Source organism: Hemicordylus capensis, chromosome 6 (genome assembly GCF_027244095.1).
Source record: "Hemicordylus capensis ecotype Gifberg chromosome 6, rHemCap1.1.pri, whole genome shotgun sequence".
Classification (NCBI taxonomy): domain Eukaryota; kingdom Metazoa; phylum Chordata; class Lepidosauria; order Squamata; family Cordylidae; genus Hemicordylus; species Hemicordylus capensis.
Window position 1 is genome coordinate 43070726 of NC_069662.1, and position 21356 is coordinate 43092081.

Consider the following 21356-nt stretch of genomic DNA (forward strand, 5'->3'; position numbering starts at 1 on the left):
GGGGCAGAGTATAATACCCCTGCTTGTTTTCCGAGTGTGCTTTCCCAGTTTTCTGATCAAGCAATTGTTCACCTCCATATATGGAGTCTTCAAACTTGGACCAAGCTGTTTTTCTGCCCCCAGCTGGAGGTGATAGGAAGGCGCAAACTGTTTTAGAGGAAGAGAAGAAGCTTTTGACTTTGTGAACTCCCTTCCCTAGCTCTTTGCTTGGCTTTGAAAGAGTCCTCTTCTGTAAGGAATTAGACCCTATTATGAAAGCTCCAGTTGAGTTATGGCGGCCTCTGCTGGTCAGAAGCAGAGAGGCAGCTTCCAAATGAAGTGATGCTGTTTCACACAGCCTTAATGGTAAAGGTTTTCCAGATTGTAACACTTTAGGCTGCTGATAGTAGAATTTGAATTCCCACCCACCCCCCCCCCCCCGGAAAAAACCAATGACAAGTTACCCAAACAGCTCCTTGGCCATAGAAAAGTAGAGTTCTTGGTTAGTCTTCTCATTTTCCTATGTGCAGAGAATGTTGGGGCTTTGAAGATTATTCAAACATCCAGACCCACACTTGATTTTTGTTTGAAAACATAAACTGGCCCTTAGTCTGTAACAGGAAGAAGAAAAAGCAATGTTCATGAATGAGTTAGGAGGTTTCACAAGTGACTCTAAGAGCATTCATTATACAGTCAATGAGTTCAAAGTATGCATTCTGATCAGAGTCTGTTGCTGTGTTGTGGTGACTTTTGTTGGTGGAGTAGAGAGAGAATGGCTGAACTTGTGGAACTTTTAAGCTGATAGTTAACCACCTCTCTCTCTGTCTCTCTCTCTCTCTCATTTCCGTGTTGTCTCTAGGACCCTGGGTTTGCAAGCCAAGCACTGATCAGTAAGAAGCTAAATGATTACAGGAAAGTGAGGTAAGTTTCTTATAATTTCTCTTTCTTCTTTGGCACCCCCCCCACCCCACTTTCTATCCATTTAAAGTTAGATGTAGTTTTTCCTGAGGTGAGAAACCTGTGTCTGGATTGTACCACTTCAGACTGCAGGTGGAAACTCGCCTGATTGAATAGTCTTCCATATCTCCCCACCCCACCCCCCAATTCCTTGCATGTAGAAAAGAAGCCTGTTAGGGAGAATGTTCAGAATCCTTTTCCTTGACATGCTAGTTTTCTATTATTACTACTATTATTTATATACTGGTTTTCAATGAAAAAGTTCTCATAGTGGCTTACATACATGGATGTGTTTGTTTTTTATGGAAGAACATGCAGTCTTAAAGCCCTCACCTGAAGTGTGAAGTGGTACAGCCCAGACACAGGCTTACAACCTTTGGGGAAGTAAGACTTAGACTGACTTCCTTTAGTAGAGCTGTGTATTTTATTTTTTTTAAAGATCCACACTCCAAAACCTCAGCTCCATAATTGAGATAAAGCATATTTCCACACATTGGTGAATTTATTCTGCCCACACTTATTCAAATGAATGGAAACCATATGAAATGATTTGAAACATGGGCACTGGAAGTACTTCCAGTATCCAGAACTATGCAGTTCTGGGCCTGATCAGTACTTGAACAGGAAAGAGAAGGGACTCGATCTACCCTGGTTTGAGCTCCTTGTAGGAAGGTAGTACTTGAAGGAGGTGTCCAACCTGATTGTTCAAGCATTACTTTTGTTGTCGCCTCTTCTAGTTGTTCTTTGTCTGATCTTCATGCATGTTTGCAGCAAATGCAGAAAGAACAACCACCAGGGAGAGATTGAAAAGAAACAAAATAAAAATGGCTGTGATATAGACTCTAGTATACAGCGGTAGAACCATTGTGAGGCTTCTTGCAGTATCCCCTGCCCCGAGCCATGGAAATAGGATTTCAGTGTGGAGTCAAGTATACCACATTCTTGATTCCCCTTTGTAACCCCCACTTTATATTATTGAGGCTACACAAATGCCCAGCCCCTTCTCTGTCTCTGTGATAGGCTTGCCTTGTTCTCTTCATCACCCCTGCATCCATAGTGACTGACTGCCGTCCTCACATGCTCATCTTTTCCTTGTCCTACTATCATCCTCCAGCCTCTCTTCCTGGGTAGGAACTATCCCCAGCATCGAGGTTGTCCACCACACTGTTTTTGAAGCCGTACTTGGTCCTAACTCCTTCCCTGTTGTGCTCAGTGCTCCATCTTGAAGACCTCCTGTCCCCGTATTCTCCCCAGAGTTGAGTGTCCCCAGCTAGATTAAAATCAGCACTTTGAATTATCCCTGGGAAGTAATAGAATGCCAGTTCATGCACTCGTCGTTCTCTCAGTGACTCACTCCCTCGGGCAGCAGGTCATGACTAAAGTTTCCAAACAGGTTATCGAGAACAGCCATATATAGGCTATTACAGTCTATTACCTTCTAGCCTCTAAATTAGGTTTCTCAGTAGGCACCATCTCAAAAACTGATTTTTTGTATCAGTACTCCCAGAATGCACTGCATTCCAGTTTTGCCATCACTACTACTACTACTACTACTACTACTACTACTACTACTACTACAACGACAAAGACAAATATTGTAGCTGATTAAGTCAGTTCATTTTGAAAATAGTCCTTGGCTGGGCCAGTGGCAAAGATCTATGTGTATGCTTGGGGTATTAATTAGACCTGAGGTCTTGAACTGGTATATTGTGTTCCTCTTCCCTTGCAGCTCATCTGGGACCAAACCAGACTCCTCCCCGAAAGGTCCTCGTGGGCTGGGGGTGAAGTCAGAGCTGCAGAAACAAATAGGAATAGGCCCACCCCGCTCCCCACGGCAGGATGCAGTAACGCTAAGAGGTATGGAAGGCTTGAGTTAATTGCTATGTCAGTCTGTTTGAGCGCTGAGGCAGTCCTGTGTGTTTCTGGCAGATAAATATCTAGAGGGAGTTTGTACATTTGTGAGTAGAGCCTACATTTCTAAACTGAGAAGTGTGGGGCTTACAGTACTCTCTGACCAAGAAATCTTGTCACCTAATCTCAGCTGCATGTGGGGTTGGTTGGGCAGAAGCCAGAGTGGCTTGGCAGATATAACATGGTCTCCAGAGAGGCTTAAATTCAAATTCCCCCTCAGCCAGTGACCAACTTGATGGCCTTGGGAAACTTAATTGGCCTCAGCTTCCTACCCACGATTCGGGAATGGAATAAAGTGGGCTTGTGGTTAGCCAATGGCGAAGCCAAGGGCATCTGTATATGCTCGGAAGTGTTCCTTTTTAAATAATATGATTACATCACTCCTCCTCTTGAGCCCTGACATTGATTCATGGTTGCATTCGACATCACTTCTAGGCCTCACCATCTCCAGACACAGAGTCTGACTCAGGGTAATTGTACAGAAATAATTTGTGGTACAGCCTTCTGGGACTATACCACTTGAGACTGCAGGTGAGGGATCTTCTTTGTATATTTAAAAAATCCCTGCATATGGAAAACTAAGAATTCAGGGAGGTTTTGGATTTTGCCAATGTCTTCTCCTGATACTTTTCCTATTTAAAATGTATATGTGTGGAGGCATCCAAACATTTGATCTCACAGTCTGAATTAGTACAGTCCCAGGAAGGACTGTATCGCCACATACTATTTCTGCCCATTTGAATTGTGGGTCAGTTCACACAGGCATATTTGTCACATGATGATGACTTGTAGGTTTGCGACAGCCATTAGAGACTGAGCACTAAAGACAGTGATTCAGCTGCAAGATTGAGATACTTGCCTGCATACATCTGTGAAACTCCTTGTTTCTCTCCTTGTACCCTCCAGTTCTGCACAAGCTTATCTAAAGTGAATCCCTAGTCCTCATTTTCCCACTCCTGTCTTCACACCTTCTACATTTCAGGCCCTTTGCCAGAAGCAACCTCTCTCTTCACCAGACGGCTTCCTCCTTTGCCCTCTTTCACTGTGGAGATATGACAGGGAAAACTCACCACAGGATGGCCTCTGCTTGCCATGCACAATTCCATAGACCCACTTTTCAACATGGACCCTTGTGCAGCCTGTTTCATTTTATTCAGCCTGCTCCATTTTCTCTCTTCTGCTTTCACTTTTCTGCCAATGCCTTTATACCTTGTTTGCTTATTTGTATATTTATATACCACCTGATATGTGCATCTCTAGACAATGTACACAACCCTTTTTCTTTCTTCTTCTCCCTTCCAGATGACAATGTCCCTCAAAAAGTCCCCTGGGGTATCCATATAATGAAGAAGAACAAGAAGCCTGCTCCACGGGCCTTTGGTGTGAGGCTAGAAGATTGTCAGCCAGCCCCTGACAACAAGGTAAACCCTCTCCTGTTGTTGTGGGTGGAATTCTCTGCATGTGGAAAACTAGTATGGTACGATTAAGGCTATGGTTCAAGGTTGATTTTGGTAAGAAGCAAAGACAACTGTTACTCTAGTAAAAACTCTGACAGGTTGATCTGTCCCTTAGCTTGGTGCTTGCAGCTCAGTTTCAACTGAGTGCAGCAGAAGGAGATTAGGGTGAGAATGGGAGTGAGGAGATAAAAATGGGAGGATCATAGAAGGAAGTTGAGACTTTTTGCCCCTGCTACCTGGGCAAAAAAGGTACATTTAAAGTAATGACTGAGGCTATTCTCACAGTTTGCCAAAATCGGGCTAAGGGAGCCTAGCCCGATTTTGCCAGACCGTGAGAACCACTGGGCTCGCAGGCAAGCCGGGTTCTCCTAAGCGGGTCACCCGCTTAACTACCCCTCCTCTAAGCCCAGGTTAGCGGAGCGAGCGTTCCACTAACCTGGGCTTTCGGATTGTGTGTTGCCGCGGTGCTACTCTGCACCGCAGCAACTCACGAGAAGACCCCCAACCAGGAAGCTAAAAAGCAGCCTCCCAGCTCGGGGGTCTCTCCGGCATGCTCTGTGCACTCACGCAGAGCATGCTGGAACTTCTGGGGGCCGTGCGGCCCCTGATCCCTGCAGCCCCCACAGGCTCCATGATGGAGCCGGTAGTCGTGTGGGCGGCCAATCTGGCCACCCAGGGCTGCAGCAGGGATCATCTCCGGCTAAGCCTGCTCTCCCCGCAAACCCCATTATGGTGGGTCTCACTATGTAACAATTTGTGAACTTTTTGTTGAAAAGCAGTATATAACTATTCTAAAGTAAAACTCATTAGTCTGCTTGGAGGATCTTGATGGTCTAGATATGGCCCTCAGAATACCTGTTGAACGTTAGTCAGCATTAGTCTGCTTTGGTCGGCCTGATGGATGATCTTTATCAGGGAATTGACAGAGGGAGCTTAACTCTGTTGGTTCTTTTGGATCTCTCGTCGGCATTCAATACCATCGACAATGGTATCCTTCTGCATCATCTAGGGGAATTGGGGATAGGAGGCACTGCTTTGTGGTGGTTCCGCTCCTATCTCTCAGGCAGATTCCAGATGGTGGAGCTTGGTGACAGTTCCTCTTTAAAACGGCAGCTATTATATGGAGTCCCTCAGGGCTCCATCCTGTCACCAATGCTTTTTAATATTTATATGAAACCGCTGGGTGAGGTCATCAGGAGATTTGGTGCAGGGTGTTATCAGTATGCTGATGACACCCAAATCTATTTATCATCATCATCATCATCATCATCATCATCATCATCATCATCAGGAGGAAATGGCATTCACACCCTAAATGCCTGCCTACAGGCAGTAATGGGCTAGATGCGGGATAACAAATTGAAGCTGAATCCAAGCAAGACGGAGGTGCTCATTGTGGGGGATCAGAATTTAGGAGATGAGTTAGATCTTCCTGTGCTGGATGGGGTTACACTCCCCCAGAAAGAACAGGTATGCAGCTTAGGACTGCTCTTTGATCCAGGCCTCACTATGGTATCTCTGGTAGAAGCTATGGTCAGGAGCGCTTTCTATCAGCTTCGGCTGATTCGACAGCTGCGTCCATTCCTTGAAGAGAACAACCTCAAAACAGTGGTGCATCAGCTGGTAATCTCCAGGCTCGACTACTGCAATGCACTATACGTGGGGCTGCCTTTGTACATAGTTCGGAAACTTCAGTTAGTTCAAAATGCGGCAGCCAGATTGGTCTCTGGGGTAACCTGGAGAGACCATATTATGCCTGTCTTAAAATAACTGCACTGGCTGCCGATATGTTTCCAGGCGAAATACAAAGTGCTGGTTATTACCTTTAAAGCTCTGAACGGCTTGGGTCTGGGTTACCTTAGAGAGTGCCTTCTTCGGTGTGATCCCCATCGCTTGATGAGGTCATCTGGAGAGGTCCGTCTCCAATTACCATTGGTGCGTCTGGTGGTGACTCGGAACCGGGCCTTTTGTGTAGCTGCTTCTGATCTATGAAATGCACTCCCGGCAGATATCCACAGTTTAGGCTTGCTGTCGGCCTTTAAGAGAACCCTAAAAACTTATTTGTTTGCCCTTGCCTTCCAAGGCTTGTAACGTGTTGTCATTTTTTTAAAAAGTATTTTAATTGGTTTTTAATGGTTTTAATTGTTTTTGAATTGTTTTATATTGTTTTTAGCACTTTGTTTTGAATTATGTGTTTTTATGTCTTTTTAAAGTTGTTGTGCACTGCCCAGAGCCTCTGGATGGGGTGGTTTATAAATATAATAAATAAAAATAATATGACACTGTTCCCTGTGAAGGGAATGCCCAAAGATGGAAGGAATGTGTCTGCCTAGCAGCTGTTCAAGGCTCTGCATTCTCAGCATATCTTAGGAATGTGAGAATCACTCCAGCATCTCTACAATATAGGGATCAAGTTGCTGATATGCAAGTGTTACCTGTGGTCAGACTGAAAATTATCTTCAGAGAGTGTGGATTTGACTGCAGGTGAAATTAGTGTCTCAGAAATTCAGATGTCCTGCTTGTAGGGGATATGAAGTGTGTGTGTGTGTGTGTGTGTGTGTGTGTGTGTGTGTGTGTGTGTGAAGCTTTGAGATTTCCTACTCTGGACCCAGAGACTCAAGAGAGTTCCACAAGGGGTGGCATGTCATCTGGCCCCACCTCCTTTCCCAGATCTAACCACTCCCACTGTACAGAACGTTGCTTTGGCTCTTCACAGTTCCTGAGCATGCTGCAGGCATCACCTCTGTGTACTCGTTTTGCCTTCTGCAGAAAGTCCCTCTGATTGTGGAAGCCTGTTGCAAAGTGGTGGAAGATAAAGGCTTGGAATACATGGGCATTTATCGGGTCCCTGGGAACAATGCTGTGGTCTCCAGCCTGCAGGAGCAGCTCAACAAAGGGTCTGCAGAAATCAACCTGCAGGATGAGGTACAAGCAGTGCCACTACATCTTCCCTGGCCCTTGCCATTCTCCACTATCAGTCCTTTCTCTTCTCCTTCATTCACGTTGAAAATTGCTTTTTGTTGTTGGGTAGCACTGACACCTACTGGCCATTTAGCTGTGGTACTGGCTGCATGTAAATATACATATAAAACAAGTGCAGAAGATTGTTCCTGTTGCCCCACAAACACAAGATCAATGTATGTAATCCCAATTTGGCCCTGATTTGATACCATGTTCTCCTGGCCTGGCCATATGCAATTAAGATGTCGGCACACTGAGTGTGTAAATTTTTCTGCCCACCACCAAGATGCTGAGTTGCATTTCTTTCTCACGCATGGAGGGGCAGTGTTCCCTATGTCATCAGGAGTGCACCTTGGCATGGCAGAAGGGAATTGCAGAAGGACGTATGCACTCACAGCATGCTGACATTTTCATTGCATGTGGTTGGGTCGGAGGTGCTGTCTAATCTGAATTGGCTCACTGTTTGTCAGGCGGCATATAAATTAAATAAATAAATAATAAAATAACATAGATAACTTTTCCAGTTTAGAACAGCAGCATTTTATGACAGTCAGAAAATAAACTGAAGGAAGTGAAATGAGGGGAAATGAAAAATGTTGTGATTGCAATTAAAGAAACTCTGAAGGAAGAAATGGTTATAGCAGCACCTATTTTCAAAAAAGGGACAGCTAACAATTTAGAAAGTTCATTAAATAAAAATGTAGAAAAATAATGAAGTGGGAGAAATACACAAAAGTGAGAACAGAATAGAAGGGTTTTTCACATAATTATTTACAAGTTGTTCTAGTAAGAACTAATCAGCCTACTTTCCATTCACTGTCTCTACATCTGGACTAAATTTGGTGCAGATTGAGGTCCACAAGTTAGATCTCTTGCACCTCAAATGTTAATGTCTCCGCCATCTTGGATTGGGGTGGATGTCGTCATTACAAACTGCACCATTGAGGTGTCCCTGTGTGTCTTTCACTACAGCTGTTCCAAATTTGATTCAAATTGGTTAGACAGTCCTCAAGTTAGTGCACTTGTGCCTCAAAGGTTTATGCATCCACCATCTTGGTTCGGGGTGGGTGACATCATCACAAATTACACCATTGGGGCATCCCTATGTTCCATTCAGCTGCAGCAAATTTGGTTCAAATCAATTAAGTGGTTCACAAGTTAGCCGATTTGCGTCTCAAAAGTTTACGTGTCCACCATCTTGAATTGAGGTGGATGACATAATCACAATCTTCGTTGTTGAGGTGTCCCTATGTGTCCCTACAGCTGCAGCAAATTTGGTTCAAATCGGATAGACTGTCCACAAATTAGTACACTTGCGCCTCCAAAGAGGGCCAGTCACGTATCTCTCAGCCTAACCTACTTCACAGGGTTGTTGTGAAAGAGAAACTCAAGTATGTAGTACTCTGGGCTCCTTGGAGGAAGAGCGGGATATAAATGTAATAATAATGATAATGATAATGATAATGATAATAATTATAATAAAGCAGGGTGGGTTTGATTTAAATCAAACTGATTTAAATCACAATTTAAATCACAATTTAAATCACAATTTAAATCACTAGCAGGGTGGATAAAAATAAAAAAAATCCGATTTAAATCAAAAAAATCCAATTTAAATCAAAAATTGGATTTTTTTTATTTAAATCGGATTTTTTTTATTTAAATCGGATTTTTTTTAATCCACCCTGCTAGTGATTTAAATTGTGATTTAAATCAGTTTGATTTAAATCAAATCCACTCTGTAATAAAGTTTACGTGTTCACCATCTTGAACTGAGGTGGATGACATTATCACAAGCCGTTGAGGTGCCCGTGTGTGTCACTCACTGCAACTGTATCCAATTTGGTTCAAATAGGTTAGGCAGTCCACATTAGCCCGTTTGCACCTCAGATGTTCATGCAGCTACCATCTTGAATTGGAGTAAATGACATCATCACACACCACGCCATTCGGGCATCCCTATGTGTCCCTCCATCTGTGGCAAATTTGGTTCAGATTGGTTAGGCAGTTCACAAGTTAGCCCACTTGTGCCTCAAAGGTTTACACATTTGCCATCTTGGAGCAGGGTGGATGACATCATCACAGACTACGCTGTTGAGGTGTCCCTGTGTCACTCACTGCTACTGTACCTAATTTGGTTTAAATTGGTTAGACAGTCCACAAATTAGCTTGCTTGCGCCTCAGATGTTCACACGGCTGCCATCTTGAATTGGAGTGGATGACATCATCACACACCACACCCTTTTGGCATCCCTGTGTGCCCCTACATCTGTAGCAAATTTGGTTCAGATTGGTTAGGTGGTTCACAAGTTAGCCCACTTGCACCTCAAATGTTTACGTGTCCACCATCTTGGATCAGGGTGGATGACATCATCACAAACTATGCAGTTTAGGTGTCCCTACAACTGTACCTGATTTGGTTCGTATTGGTCCAGGTGTTGCGAAGTTGATAGTGGGGGACACAGGGACACACACAGGGAATGCCGGGTGATCTCATAAGCCAACTGGAAAGTAGGCTAAAAATGGGGAAACATGAACCATGCCCAGGGATAAGGAGTGGGGAAAGATGTTCACTTCAAGTTAAGTTAGAAGCAGCAGTCTAAACTAGGGTGACAGTTAAAAGGGAGACAATATTTTCAAGTTAGAATGAGATACAGTTTGTAAGCATGTTGTGGAACACATAATATTGCAAATTATTGCTAATTACATTGGCTGCATTTCTGATTTCAAAATTTGTTTCTAAAGTTTAACAGGTTAAAAACCAAAAGTCTTTTTACAAATGTGGGAAAAATATCTTGATAGAACCATAAATAAAAAATCATTAATAAAAAAGTTGAAAAGCAATTCTTAAAATTAAAAAAATGTTGTTTTTATTACTTAGAGTTGAAAATAAGGGAGCAGGATGTAAAAAAAAACCCTGGAAAATTCACAGATCTATCTTTATTGTTGTTATTCAACTGAAAGGGACTGCATCAGTTTGGGAGAGAAAGATTCTGATCATAGGAACAAAGGCAAACAGCAGTGTTCCTGTAGGGTAGGCCTACACAACATAAGGCCCAGAGGCCAGATCCGGCCACGGGGCCTTTTTTGCTGGCCTACGGGAAGAGATGTCCTGTAGCAACAGCAGGAGCCATAAAGATACTCTTGGCCCGTCAAGCAGCAGAGCCTCAATGCAGTTGGCTCTTTGAGATCAGATGTCTCCCACTCCTGGGCCAGAACCTGCTGACACCATCCCTCTTTTCTATTTTTCTATTTACATTTTTCTATTTACTTTTCTATTTACATTTCTACCCCAACTCTAGCTGTCTGCCCCCCTCACTTTCATTAATATGGTTAATAATTAATGCAATAATTCATGTGCTGAAAATTAGCCTTGGCTCCTGCACACCATGTCATGGTTGGTTCCAGTATGCTGGGGCATTTGAATTGTGCACCCCTGCTATAGGAGTTATTTAGGAGAGCATGCCTTTCTTCCATCCTGCTCACACACAATTTTAGCTACAAGAATACATTCTTTGTATTTTCTCACAAAAAGGATTGTGGGATTTCCACAAAAATGTAGCACATGCACAGCCCTAGATATAAGCTTATCTTCTCTTTCAGACACAAATTTGCTAAAGTAAAGAAAAATTAACACTAACAGAAAACAAAGGTGGCCTCTGGGTCAAGCATAATATGGTATCATTTTAGAAAGTAAAAACTGTCAACTGTTATGTATTGACAGCCTGGCCGGAAATGAAGAGCAGTTCCAGTAGTGAAGAAGGGTTTCTTCAAGTCTTGGGGACCTGAGTGCTTGCCTAATGTAGAAATCTTGTAGAGACCAGTAGTGTAGTTTTGCAAAATTCCAGTCTTGTAACTGTCTCTTCGTTCCTCTCCCTGTGGCTGTAGAGATGGCAAGACCTGAACGTCATCAGCAGCCTCTTGAAGTCCTTCTTCCGGAAACTCCCAGAACCATTGTTTACAGATGGTGAGTTGCTATGTAAAAGACACTGAGGTCATTCTCATGACCAACCCTACCGGGTTAGGGCAGCACTAGCCCAGCTAGGGCTGGTTGTGAGAAACCGCCGGAATCAGTCCTGGTCTTGGCACTCTGCTGAATAGCCTGGGTTTTGTACCTGGGGCTAAAAGTGAGGTAGAAGGGTTCATGTGCACCCTCTTTCCTCTCCGCCCGGCCATATGGAAGCTTAGGCTGAACTTCCATAGAGCTGGGTAGAAGGAGCACCTGGCAGTGTGGAACTCCCCCAATGCACAGCACTCCTCACATGGTGTATTGTGGGATATCTGAGGACACATCCAGGTTTCCTCTGTTTCCCTCGCCACTCTCCAGTTCTGTGGGCACATGGTGCAGTGGGGCCAGGAGAGTTGAGGATCATGTAGGGGAAGACAGGTAAGCTCCATCTCTCCAGTCCCACTAGTTGTGGTTGTGTGAACGACCTTACTGAGTAAATTCCTTAACAGAAATCCTACTGAAATAAGTAGTCCTTCAGAGTAACTCCTGAGTAGTTATATTGAATAACTCAGTCTAGATGTCAAGCCAGTGTGTGTGTTGTGTGACATCCTCCTCTTCCTCCGAGTCTCCTTGCCCTACTCCACTTGATTGGCTGCCATTTGCAGAGGGTAGGGAAATTTGAGCACATGATGTTGTGCAATGTGGGGTTTTTAAAAATTAGACATTACTGGAGTCTGGGTCAGCATAAGCCATGCACTCCTATAATATCTAGTTTGGGAAACAGAAATGTTTTCCCACACTTTCACAGACTGAAATTGGATTCTAGAAGTAGATTGCCTCTCTTAGCACAAATGATTTTTTGCATAATTTCCAGGAATGCAGAGTGTGATACATCTCCCTCACCACCACACACACACACACACACACCAATTTTAGACCTGTCCCCTCTCCCAGTAAAGTTGCCATTTTATGCTCCCACATGACTCATAATTTCCCCGATTAGCCAGCATCATCCATCATGGATGTACGTTTGTGCTTTCCTCCACTTCAGATAAGTACAACGATTTCATTGAAGCCAACCGGATTGAAGATGCCAGCGAAAGAATGAAGACCTTGCGCAAACTGGTATGTGGTTTAGGGTGTTTGATGCTTCTTCCTTACCAGCTTATTGGTTAGTTTAGGGGAAATTAGCACATCCATTCTGTGCAAGGTGTGATGAACTGTATCCTGGCATAATTATAGCATGTTAAACTTAACAGAATTATAGTATGTTAAGTATTTCTCTGTTAAAATTAAAAACTGCATCTTGGTGAGAATAGTATGGAGATTAAAGCATATTCAGAGTTTGTCCAATAGGTATAAATATTAACACTTGAAGTGGAACGGGGGGAAGTGAGGCACCAGCACCAGATTGGAGAGCAAGGAGACCTCAAAAGGTGCACTTAGAACAGTTTATGGCCCAGCACTAGAATCAGATGACTCTTTAACAATCTACTTAACCTATCAATGCAAAAACCAGACATTTGTTAACATAAGAGTTAAAATTGAACCAGGTCTTTAAAAAAGCATCAGGTTTTGTTTGGCCAAATTTGAGCTTTACATAATAATTCAATTTTTCTGCTGTGGCTGTGTCCCAAAGTTTGTTATCCCCATAACTTGTAATTCAAAAGCTTGTGTATACTTGTTTAACATAAAAGTCAGTATTTACCATATTCTTTATGAATCACTGTGTGTGGCAAAAAAATATTAGCAGATGTTATGGAGAAAACCTAAGAAAAATTGGAATCCAGAAGTAGGGGCTGGAGATACCTTCCAGCTTGCATGAAAGACCAAAGATGTCAAACAATTCTTTCTACTTTTCTTCATCTTTACTGCCAGATCCGGGACTTGCCAGGCCATTATTTTGAGACACTGAAATTCCTGGTGGGCCATCTTAAGACAATTGCAGATCATTCAGAAAAGAACAAGGTAATGTTTGATCCTCTAGCTTTTCATTTACCCCCAAATAAATATACAAAATGATGTTGCAGTTTAAATTAATATTATATTCAGAGAGGTGCAATGAACTGAATATAGAGAGGTGCAATGAACTGAATATAGATGGATATCGAATTATAATACGGAAGGCCTATCTTTGAATATTGTTGAGGCTGAATCTGGGAGTATTACAGCTTTAAACCAGTTTGGAAACTTATTTGAAACTATTTTGTCATGGATCTTCCAAATGAACCATTGGAGCTGTGGCTTGCTTTGTTGGTGCTTGGATATTTTTTCTTAGAGACTCATAGTTCGTTCATAGAACTACAATTCTCAAGGTTCCTTAGTCAAGGTTCATTAAAAGTAGACCGGTTTTGAACTGGTTTAAATGTGTTGATCAGATGTGTCCTAGCTTGCAGTTGCTTACCTAGATTTGATGGAACTATAAGGAACTTTAACAGATCATTTGGTCCAAATTCTTTCCCTAAGAATTTTCATTCCCAAATTCTTTCCCTAAGCAAGGGTCTGCTCCCAGCCCCAGGCAGTTCCAGCCAATAAGAATGTGGGGACAGGGTGGTGGAAAATTCCAGGCATGGCACTGTCCAGCTGTTCATCTGAGAATCAATCAGGCAAGGTACTCCCAAAGAGAAAGAAGTGCTGTCATCACCCTCTTAGCTCATGTGAGAGAGGGTAAATTAAGCTCCTAAGGTTATTCAAAGCTCCATGACTGAAGTTTTGGCAGATGCTGTTCTGACTTGTTTTAATTATTTTATTTTAATATTGATGTTTGTTTTTTAAATTTTTATATCCTGTCCTTCCACTTCCAAAGAGCTCTTGAGGCAGCTCACAAAAATAATTTCAATATAGTTTAAAAACTCAGTACATTTAGGTTTAGTTGATACAAGTTTGGGGATTTCTTTCCCAGATTACAGATATAGCAATCAATATGGATCTCTCAGCTGCAGGGATGTGCAAAATGTTTTGACATCGAAACTCGTAAAGGGCTGTTTCAAGCTTGAAACAAAACACCCTCTAAATAAAGGGTGTTTATTTAGTCTGTCTCTGTCTCAAGCTCGAAACAAAACAACCCCGTTTTGATCGAAATGTTTTGCTTGCTATTTTGGAGGCCTGTTTTCCCCTTAGTGATTGGTTTTCTGGCACTGGCTTCCGACTGGCTTGTGATCGTCTTGCTTCTTAGTTGGCTTGTTATCATACAGATAATAAGAATATAAGGAAAACCCTGCTGGATCAGGCCCAAGGCCTATCTAGTCCAGCATCCTGTTTCACACAGTGACCTAGGAAGCCCACAGGCATGAACTCTCTCTTATTGTTACTCCCCTGCGACTGATATTTAGAGGCATCTTGCCTCTTAGGCTGAAGGTATGATATAGCCTTCAGAACAGTATCCATCGATAGACTTGTCCTCCATTAATTTACCTAAGCCTTTCATAAAGCCATCCAGGCTGGTAGCTGTCACCACATCTTATGGCAGAGAAATTTCTCTCCATCAACTTTGTCCACGATTTTATAGACCTCCATCATGTCTCCCCTCAGTTGTCTTTTTCTAAATTAAATCTAATCAAGTGTTGTCATGGGCAACTGTCCCTCCATTGGCTGAGCGGGAGGGAACACAAAAGGATGGAATTTCAAAATGTATTCAAAGGGACTGGGAAGCAGAGAGAGCCCTTATGCCTCTCTTGAAGAGGATACATCGGGAGAGAAGGTAGGGTTTGATTTTGTAGTTTTCTTTTCTTGGTGCTGAGTATAATATACTGTATTATTGCTGCCATAACTATCTGGTTTTGCTGGATCTCAGATTGAAAAGGCAGGACTTGGGTGCCTTCCTTGCTTGAGTTGTGGTTTGTTTTGTTTGTGAGATTGCGTTGTGGTGAGAAATGGACAGAGCTCTGTGTGTGTGTGTGTGTGTGAGAGAGAGAGAGAGAGAGATTTCTTGGTGATTGTTTTGATGAACTCCATGTGTGGCCTTGTGACTAACTTGTACTTCACTCGCTGCTCTGGTCTGTTCATCAATCTGCATTGCAAGGTATAATATACTGTCAGAATGTGACTGACGTTGCTCTAGTTGAGCATATGGCTATGCTTGCTGCTAAGGGTGTTTCTGTGGCAGCTGTTGCAATACTGGGAAGTAAAGGTAAAGTGTGCCATCGAGTCGGTTTTGACTCCTGGCGTCCACAGAGCCCTGTGGTTTTTCTTTGGTAGAATATAGGAGGGATTTATCATTGCCTCCTCCCACGCAGTATGAGATGATGCCTTCCAGCATCTTCCTATATCGCTGCTGCCCAATATAGGTGTTTCCCATAGTCCAGGAAACATATCAGCGGGGATTCAAACCGGCAATCTCTGGCTTGATAATCAAGTCATTTCCCCGCTGCACCATTAGGTGGCTTAATACTAGGAAGTAAGGAAAGTGTGTGAGAAAGCAAAGTGTACCGATGATGTAACTGCAGCGCAGGCACTGTGGCTGAGTTAGTTATTCCTTTTTGGCCATTTTTGGACTGTGTTTGAAATGTGTGTTCTGTGTTGAGAGGGACAGATTCCCTTTTACTGTGTATGTCTACAGTGTTTCTCAAGGCAGGGTTGCAAAATGCATTGCAAATTGCAGTGCAAAACTTATGTGTGCACTCTTTGAGTGCAGCTTTTTATGGCCATAGGGAACAATGGGAAAACACCTCATTGTTCCCCATGGGTAACCCATTTCCACATTTTAAACAAATTTTTACCTTTCCCCAGAACCCACATAGGATTTGGGAAAAGGTTAAAAAATTGTTAAAAATCACCCACTTGACCATTTCTTTTGTGGGTTGGTCAGTAGGTAGCACCCATCATGCACTACTACCCAACCCGCTTTGGTGTCACTTGGAGCTACCCATGGGGAACAATGGGGTGTTTCAAGTTTCCCCATTGTTTCCTACGGCTGAAGCACTCGAAATGTTTCAAGTTTGTTTAGTTGAAACAGCCGTTTTGACTGCTGTTTCAAAGAAACGTTTTGGCCATTTTGCACTTCGTTTTGAGCTTGAAACAAAACACAAAATCCATTACGTGCACATCCCTACTAAGCTGTATTGTTGAATAATTTAGATATTGAGACTCCCGTTTCTCTTAAGTTAAGTTAAATAAACCCTTGCTAACTTGACAAAGAAGCACCTTTTAACGTGGTGATTCTCTTTATTTAGCAGGGGGAGAGTAACTGGCCCTATTCACCCTCAGCACAGTACCTCCAGTGACTGTTGCTGGTGTCTATCTTATATTTCTTTTAGATTGTGAGCCCTTTGGGGACAGGGAGCCATCTTATTTATTTATTATTTCTCTGTGTAAACCGCCCTGAGCCATTTTTGGAAGGGCGGTATAGAAGTCGAATTAATAATAATAATAATAATAATAATAATAATAATAATAATAATAATAATAAAAAATTAAATTCTTAATATTGGATAGGTTATTTGCTGAAAAGGGCAGTTTAAAAAACCTGTGGTTTTTGATATATAGGTATGGTTGATTAAGACTCTGGAAATTGCAGAAATGGGTAAAATGAGTGACAAAATTTATAGGCACGGGAATTGGAGGACAGATGGATACCATTTTTAGCCTACTTTCCAAAAGGAAGGCTTGTGAGATCACCTTCTTCACATATATGTTGTGATGTCCATTCCTAAGAACATTTAGGTTCAGAGTCTGATAAAAGTCAAGCTTACAGTACATGGGGGGGACCCTGAGGAATTCTGACAGTGCTATTTTGATTGTAATCTGGAAACAAGAAGACAGCCACTCCCATTCTAATTACCACTTACGTTAGAATTCATGTATTTACAGTCAAACAAACCAATCTTAAAATACGTGGGAGGGGGTCCTGGAGGATCCCAATGAGGGTTTTTTTTTTTTTAATCCACCATCTTGAAAATAGGAACAGGAGAGATTATGACCTGGATGTTGAACAAAATGGAAAGTAAGCTGCATTGGTTCTCCTTCTTGTTGGACTACTGGGATTCATATAATTATTTTATATCATTAAACAGAAGCTTATAGATGTAAGAGAATTTTTTTAAATAACCCTCAATAAATGATAAACAAAGACACAATCTACAGAAATCTGGGACCAGTGCTTTTTTAATTTATTCATAAATGATCTAGAAGTTAGGGTAAGCAGTGAGGTGGCCAAATTTGCAGATGACACCAAACTATTTAGGGTAGTGAAATCAAAAACAGATTGTGAGGAGCTCCAAAAGGATCTCTCCAAACTGGAGGAGTGGGCAACAAAATGGCAGATGTGGTTCAATGTTAGCAAGTGTTTAGTTGCTAACTTTAGTTGCTAGTCCCCAAACTTCACATATATGCTGATGAGGATCTGAGCTGTCGGTAACTGCCCAGGAAAGGGATCTTGGAATTGTGGTGGACAGCTTGTTGAAAGTGTTGACTCAATGTTCAGCCGCTGTGAAAAAGGCCAATTCCATGCTTGGAATCATTAGGAAGGGGACTGGAAATAAAACTACTAATATCATAATGCCCTTATACAAATCTATGGTGTGGCCACATATGGAGTACTGTGTACAGTTCTGGTCACAATATCTTAAGAACAACATTGTAGAACTAGAAAAGGTACAGAAGAGGGCAACCAAGATTATCAAGGGCCTAGAGCATCTTCATTAATCGGTCAGAGCATCTTCAGATTCGGTCTGCCTCCTCCCTTTCAGCCTTTAAAACCTTATTGAAGGCATTTCTTTTATGCTAGGTGTTTGCCCTCTAATTTTTGTTTTTTGTTTTGGGGGTTTTTTTTGTGTGTGTTTTTAAATCTCAGATGCTGTTCTTGTTTGTACATCGCCTTGAGTCTGTGGATTGGGTGGTATATTAAATCTCTTAATAAATAAATAAATAATGAGGCAAGGCTACAATACCTGGGATGTTTTAGTATAGAAAAATGACTGAGGGGAGACATGATAGAGATCTATATAATTATGCATGGTGTGGAGAAAGTTGATAAAAGAGAATTCCCTACCCCACCCTCACATAACACTAGAACCAGGCAGGGGTCATCCCATGAAAATGATTGCCAAGACATTTAGGATTGGCAAAAAGAAGTACTTTTTCACACAATACATAATTAACCTATGGAATTATCTGCCACAAGATGTGGTTACAACCACCAGCCTGGATGGCTTTAAGAAGGGCTTAGATAAATTAATGGAGGACAAGTCTATCAGTGGATACTAGTCTGAGGGCTATAGACCACCTCTAGCCTAAGAAGCAAGATGCCTCTAAATACCGGTTGCAGGGGAGCAACAACAAGAGAGGGCATACCCTCATGCCTTGCCTGTGAACTTTTTAAAAAAAAAAACATTTTATATCCCGCTCTTCCTCCAAGGAGCCCAGAGCGGTGTACTACATACTTAGGTTTCTCCTCACAACAGCCCTGTGAAGTAGGTTAGGCTGAGAGAGAAGTGACTGGCCCAGAGTCACCCAGCTAGTTTCATGGCTGAATGGGGATTTGAACTCGGGTCTCCCCGGTCCTAGTCCAGCACTCTAGCCACTACACCACGCTGGCTCCTTCCCGGAGCATCTGGTGGGCCACTGTGTGAAACAGGATGTTGGACTAGATGGGCCTTGGGCCTGATCCAGCTGGGCTGTTCTTATGTTCTCTCTTCCTCCACGGGCATTGCTAATCTAGAGAGAGGAGGAACATAAGATTCAGTTCACTTCCCTCCTATCTCTCCAACTGACTAGAGTATATTGAAGTACTCTAGTCATTACTCAATAAGAGGCCAGTGCACACATCCTTTTTATTATTTATTACATTTTTATACCGCTCCTCCCAATTTGGCTCAGGGCGGTTTTTAGCCCACCACCTGATGCTCTCCTCCACAGAGTCCTGGCATACAAGTTGGTCTTGTTTCAGGAATGAGGATGGATCACCTCAAAATAGATTTCTTTACTTCTGTATGTTTTTTCTGTATGTTTTTTTTTGCTTTTTATCACTTTGTGGAAGATTTCATCTAGAAATCACTCATGTCATGATAATTAATGCCAGATAAAGTAATTAAAAGTGCATTTTTTAAAAATGGTGGGGGGATTAACCCAGTTTAACACAAAGCGAAAACATGCACATTTTTTAGATACTGTTTTAATAGTTGATGATTTTTAATAGTCTTAACGTTGATTTAAGTTTTAAATTGTTGTAATGTTTTACTTGTTTTTATTGTTTGGTTGTAAACCGCCCAGAGACTTGCGTTTTGGGCAGTATACAAATGTGTTAAATAAATAAATAATAAATTACCTGTTTACATATCATTGGTTTCATACATTTAAAACAGCAACAATAACAACCCCTCAATGGATTGCTTTGCAGATGGAGCCCCGGAATCTTGCCTTGGTGTTTGGTCCCACCCTTGTCAGGACATCAGAGGACAACATGACCGACATGGTGACACATATGCCTGACCGCTACAAAATTGTGGAGACCCTCATACAGCACGTAATGAGCATGAGCATATTTGTGGGGAAATGGGAATCTGGAGGGCAGCAAGCAGGCGGAGGATGATCCTTCATCCTAAAAGTTAAGAATAGGGATTGACAGCTTTAATTTTAAAAAATCAAATCAAATCTAGTTATTCTCTTGCCAAGAGCATTTGCATCAAAAGATAATTCCATTCTGTAATAGAAAATACACTTTTGTAAGTTTCAGAGGAATGTTTTTTGCAATAATCCCCATTGCTTTCAAGATTTATTTTCACATTTCTTAATTTAATGAAACATGCCATCTTAACCATATAAGAGATTATATGAGATATAAGAAATGTCTTATATCCTAACTGAGCAGTCAGCAGTTGGAAGCTGCTTGTTTCTTTTTGTTCCAGCACAGTATCTCTATAGTTTTGCAGCTAAAAATCAATTGCAACGCCCCCCTGCCCCCGCTTAACAAATCTGTCCAATAAACTCATAACATTCTCAAGGGAGCAAATGGTAATGAGCTACTTTAATATTGCTTTAATCATTACCACCTTCCAAAATACTCCAGTAAGTGGACATGCCCAGTTAGTTTTGTGATTAATTTACTTCCAACAGTTGACAGCTTCCAAATATTTTAAAAGAGGTCTTAAAAAAGATGGGTGGGTGGGAGGAAGAGACAGACAGACAGACCTTCCACTGAAGATAAGGCAAGAGGAAAGGAATTGATATATATCTTTCCTCTTGTCTCTGTCTTGCATTGTGGTTGGAAAGGGCCAGCAGACAATAGCCAATCTTGGTTTTCCCAACATCAGGACTCATGATTTTGTTTTTGTAAAGGACACATTCACATGATGTATGCCCTGCCCTTGGGGCACATGTGAGTTTATCTAACTTGGAAATTCAAGTCAATTTGTTTTCTTGAAGCAGGATTCAGGAGTCAGGGTACTGTTGAGTAAATTACAAACTTATTTTTAAAAGTTCAGGTCACTGCTGTTTTGAGTGCCTGCCTTGAAGGGTTCATGCAAGTAAGGTTTGGCTGTCTAGCTAGTAAAGTGATTTTAATCAAGAAGGGGAGGAGAGTAAATACCCCCCGCCCCTGCAGCAGCTGCTTGCCAACATTTAATTAGATGGATGGGGGATCCATTCATGAGTCTCCATTGTCTCATCTAGTTTGGCCCTAAGATATTATTCATTATTCCCACATTATTCCCATTATTACTCATTATTCCCATATTATAATTATGGGGCTGAAGCTGATAGAGAGTGGCTTGCCTAAGTCTTTCTAAATAAGTTATTTTCAGAGGTAAGATTTGAACTGGAATGCTCTGGCTTGCAGTCCAGTCTTAGGGCCAAGCTACACATTGTGTTAAATGCCATTTGCAATTGTATTTTTGAAAATACTTTTTTTTTAAAATCGTATTTTTAAACATGAGTATGGATGAGTGTCTAAGTGAATAAATGGTATATACACTGTTTACCTTGTTTAAGATAGGACGCCTTCCTGAAGCATAGGGGAAGGGGAAGTCTGATGACTAACCCAGCTTTCAACTTAATAGAATGTACAAATTTTGCAAAGCCAGGAAAAAGCTGCGCTCCCTCTGTGGGTGAAGAAACTCCCGTGACTTCTGTTTAAACATTATATCTGTCTCAGAGTCTTGTATGCTGTTTCTTGACTGATGGGTTGGTGTTAGCTCCTTGACTCTTGT

The 21356-nt window shown here is 41.9% G+C and overlaps 1 protein-coding gene across 7 annotated transcripts in view; it reads left to right on the forward strand.

The window, feature by feature from the left end:
• ARHGAP23 (Rho GTPase activating protein 23) overlaps positions 1-21356 on the forward strand; it is a 234496-nt gene that overhangs the window by 198062 nt on the left and 15078 nt on the right. For all 7 annotated transcript variants that reach the window (XM_053259976.1, XM_053259975.1, XM_053259973.1 and 4 more), the window contains 8 exons: positions 839-900; positions 2666-2793; positions 4150-4268; positions 7074-7229; positions 11154-11232; positions 12266-12339; positions 13093-13182; positions 19550-19675. In XM_053259976.1, coding sequence (XP_053115951.1) covers positions 839-900; positions 2666-2793; positions 4150-4268; positions 7074-7229; positions 11154-11232; positions 12266-12339; positions 13093-13182; positions 19550-19675 — 834 coding nt within the window. The remainder of the gene's footprint in view (positions 1-838; positions 901-2665; positions 2794-4149; positions 4269-7073; positions 7230-11153; positions 11233-12265; positions 12340-13092; positions 13183-19549; positions 19676-21356) is intronic.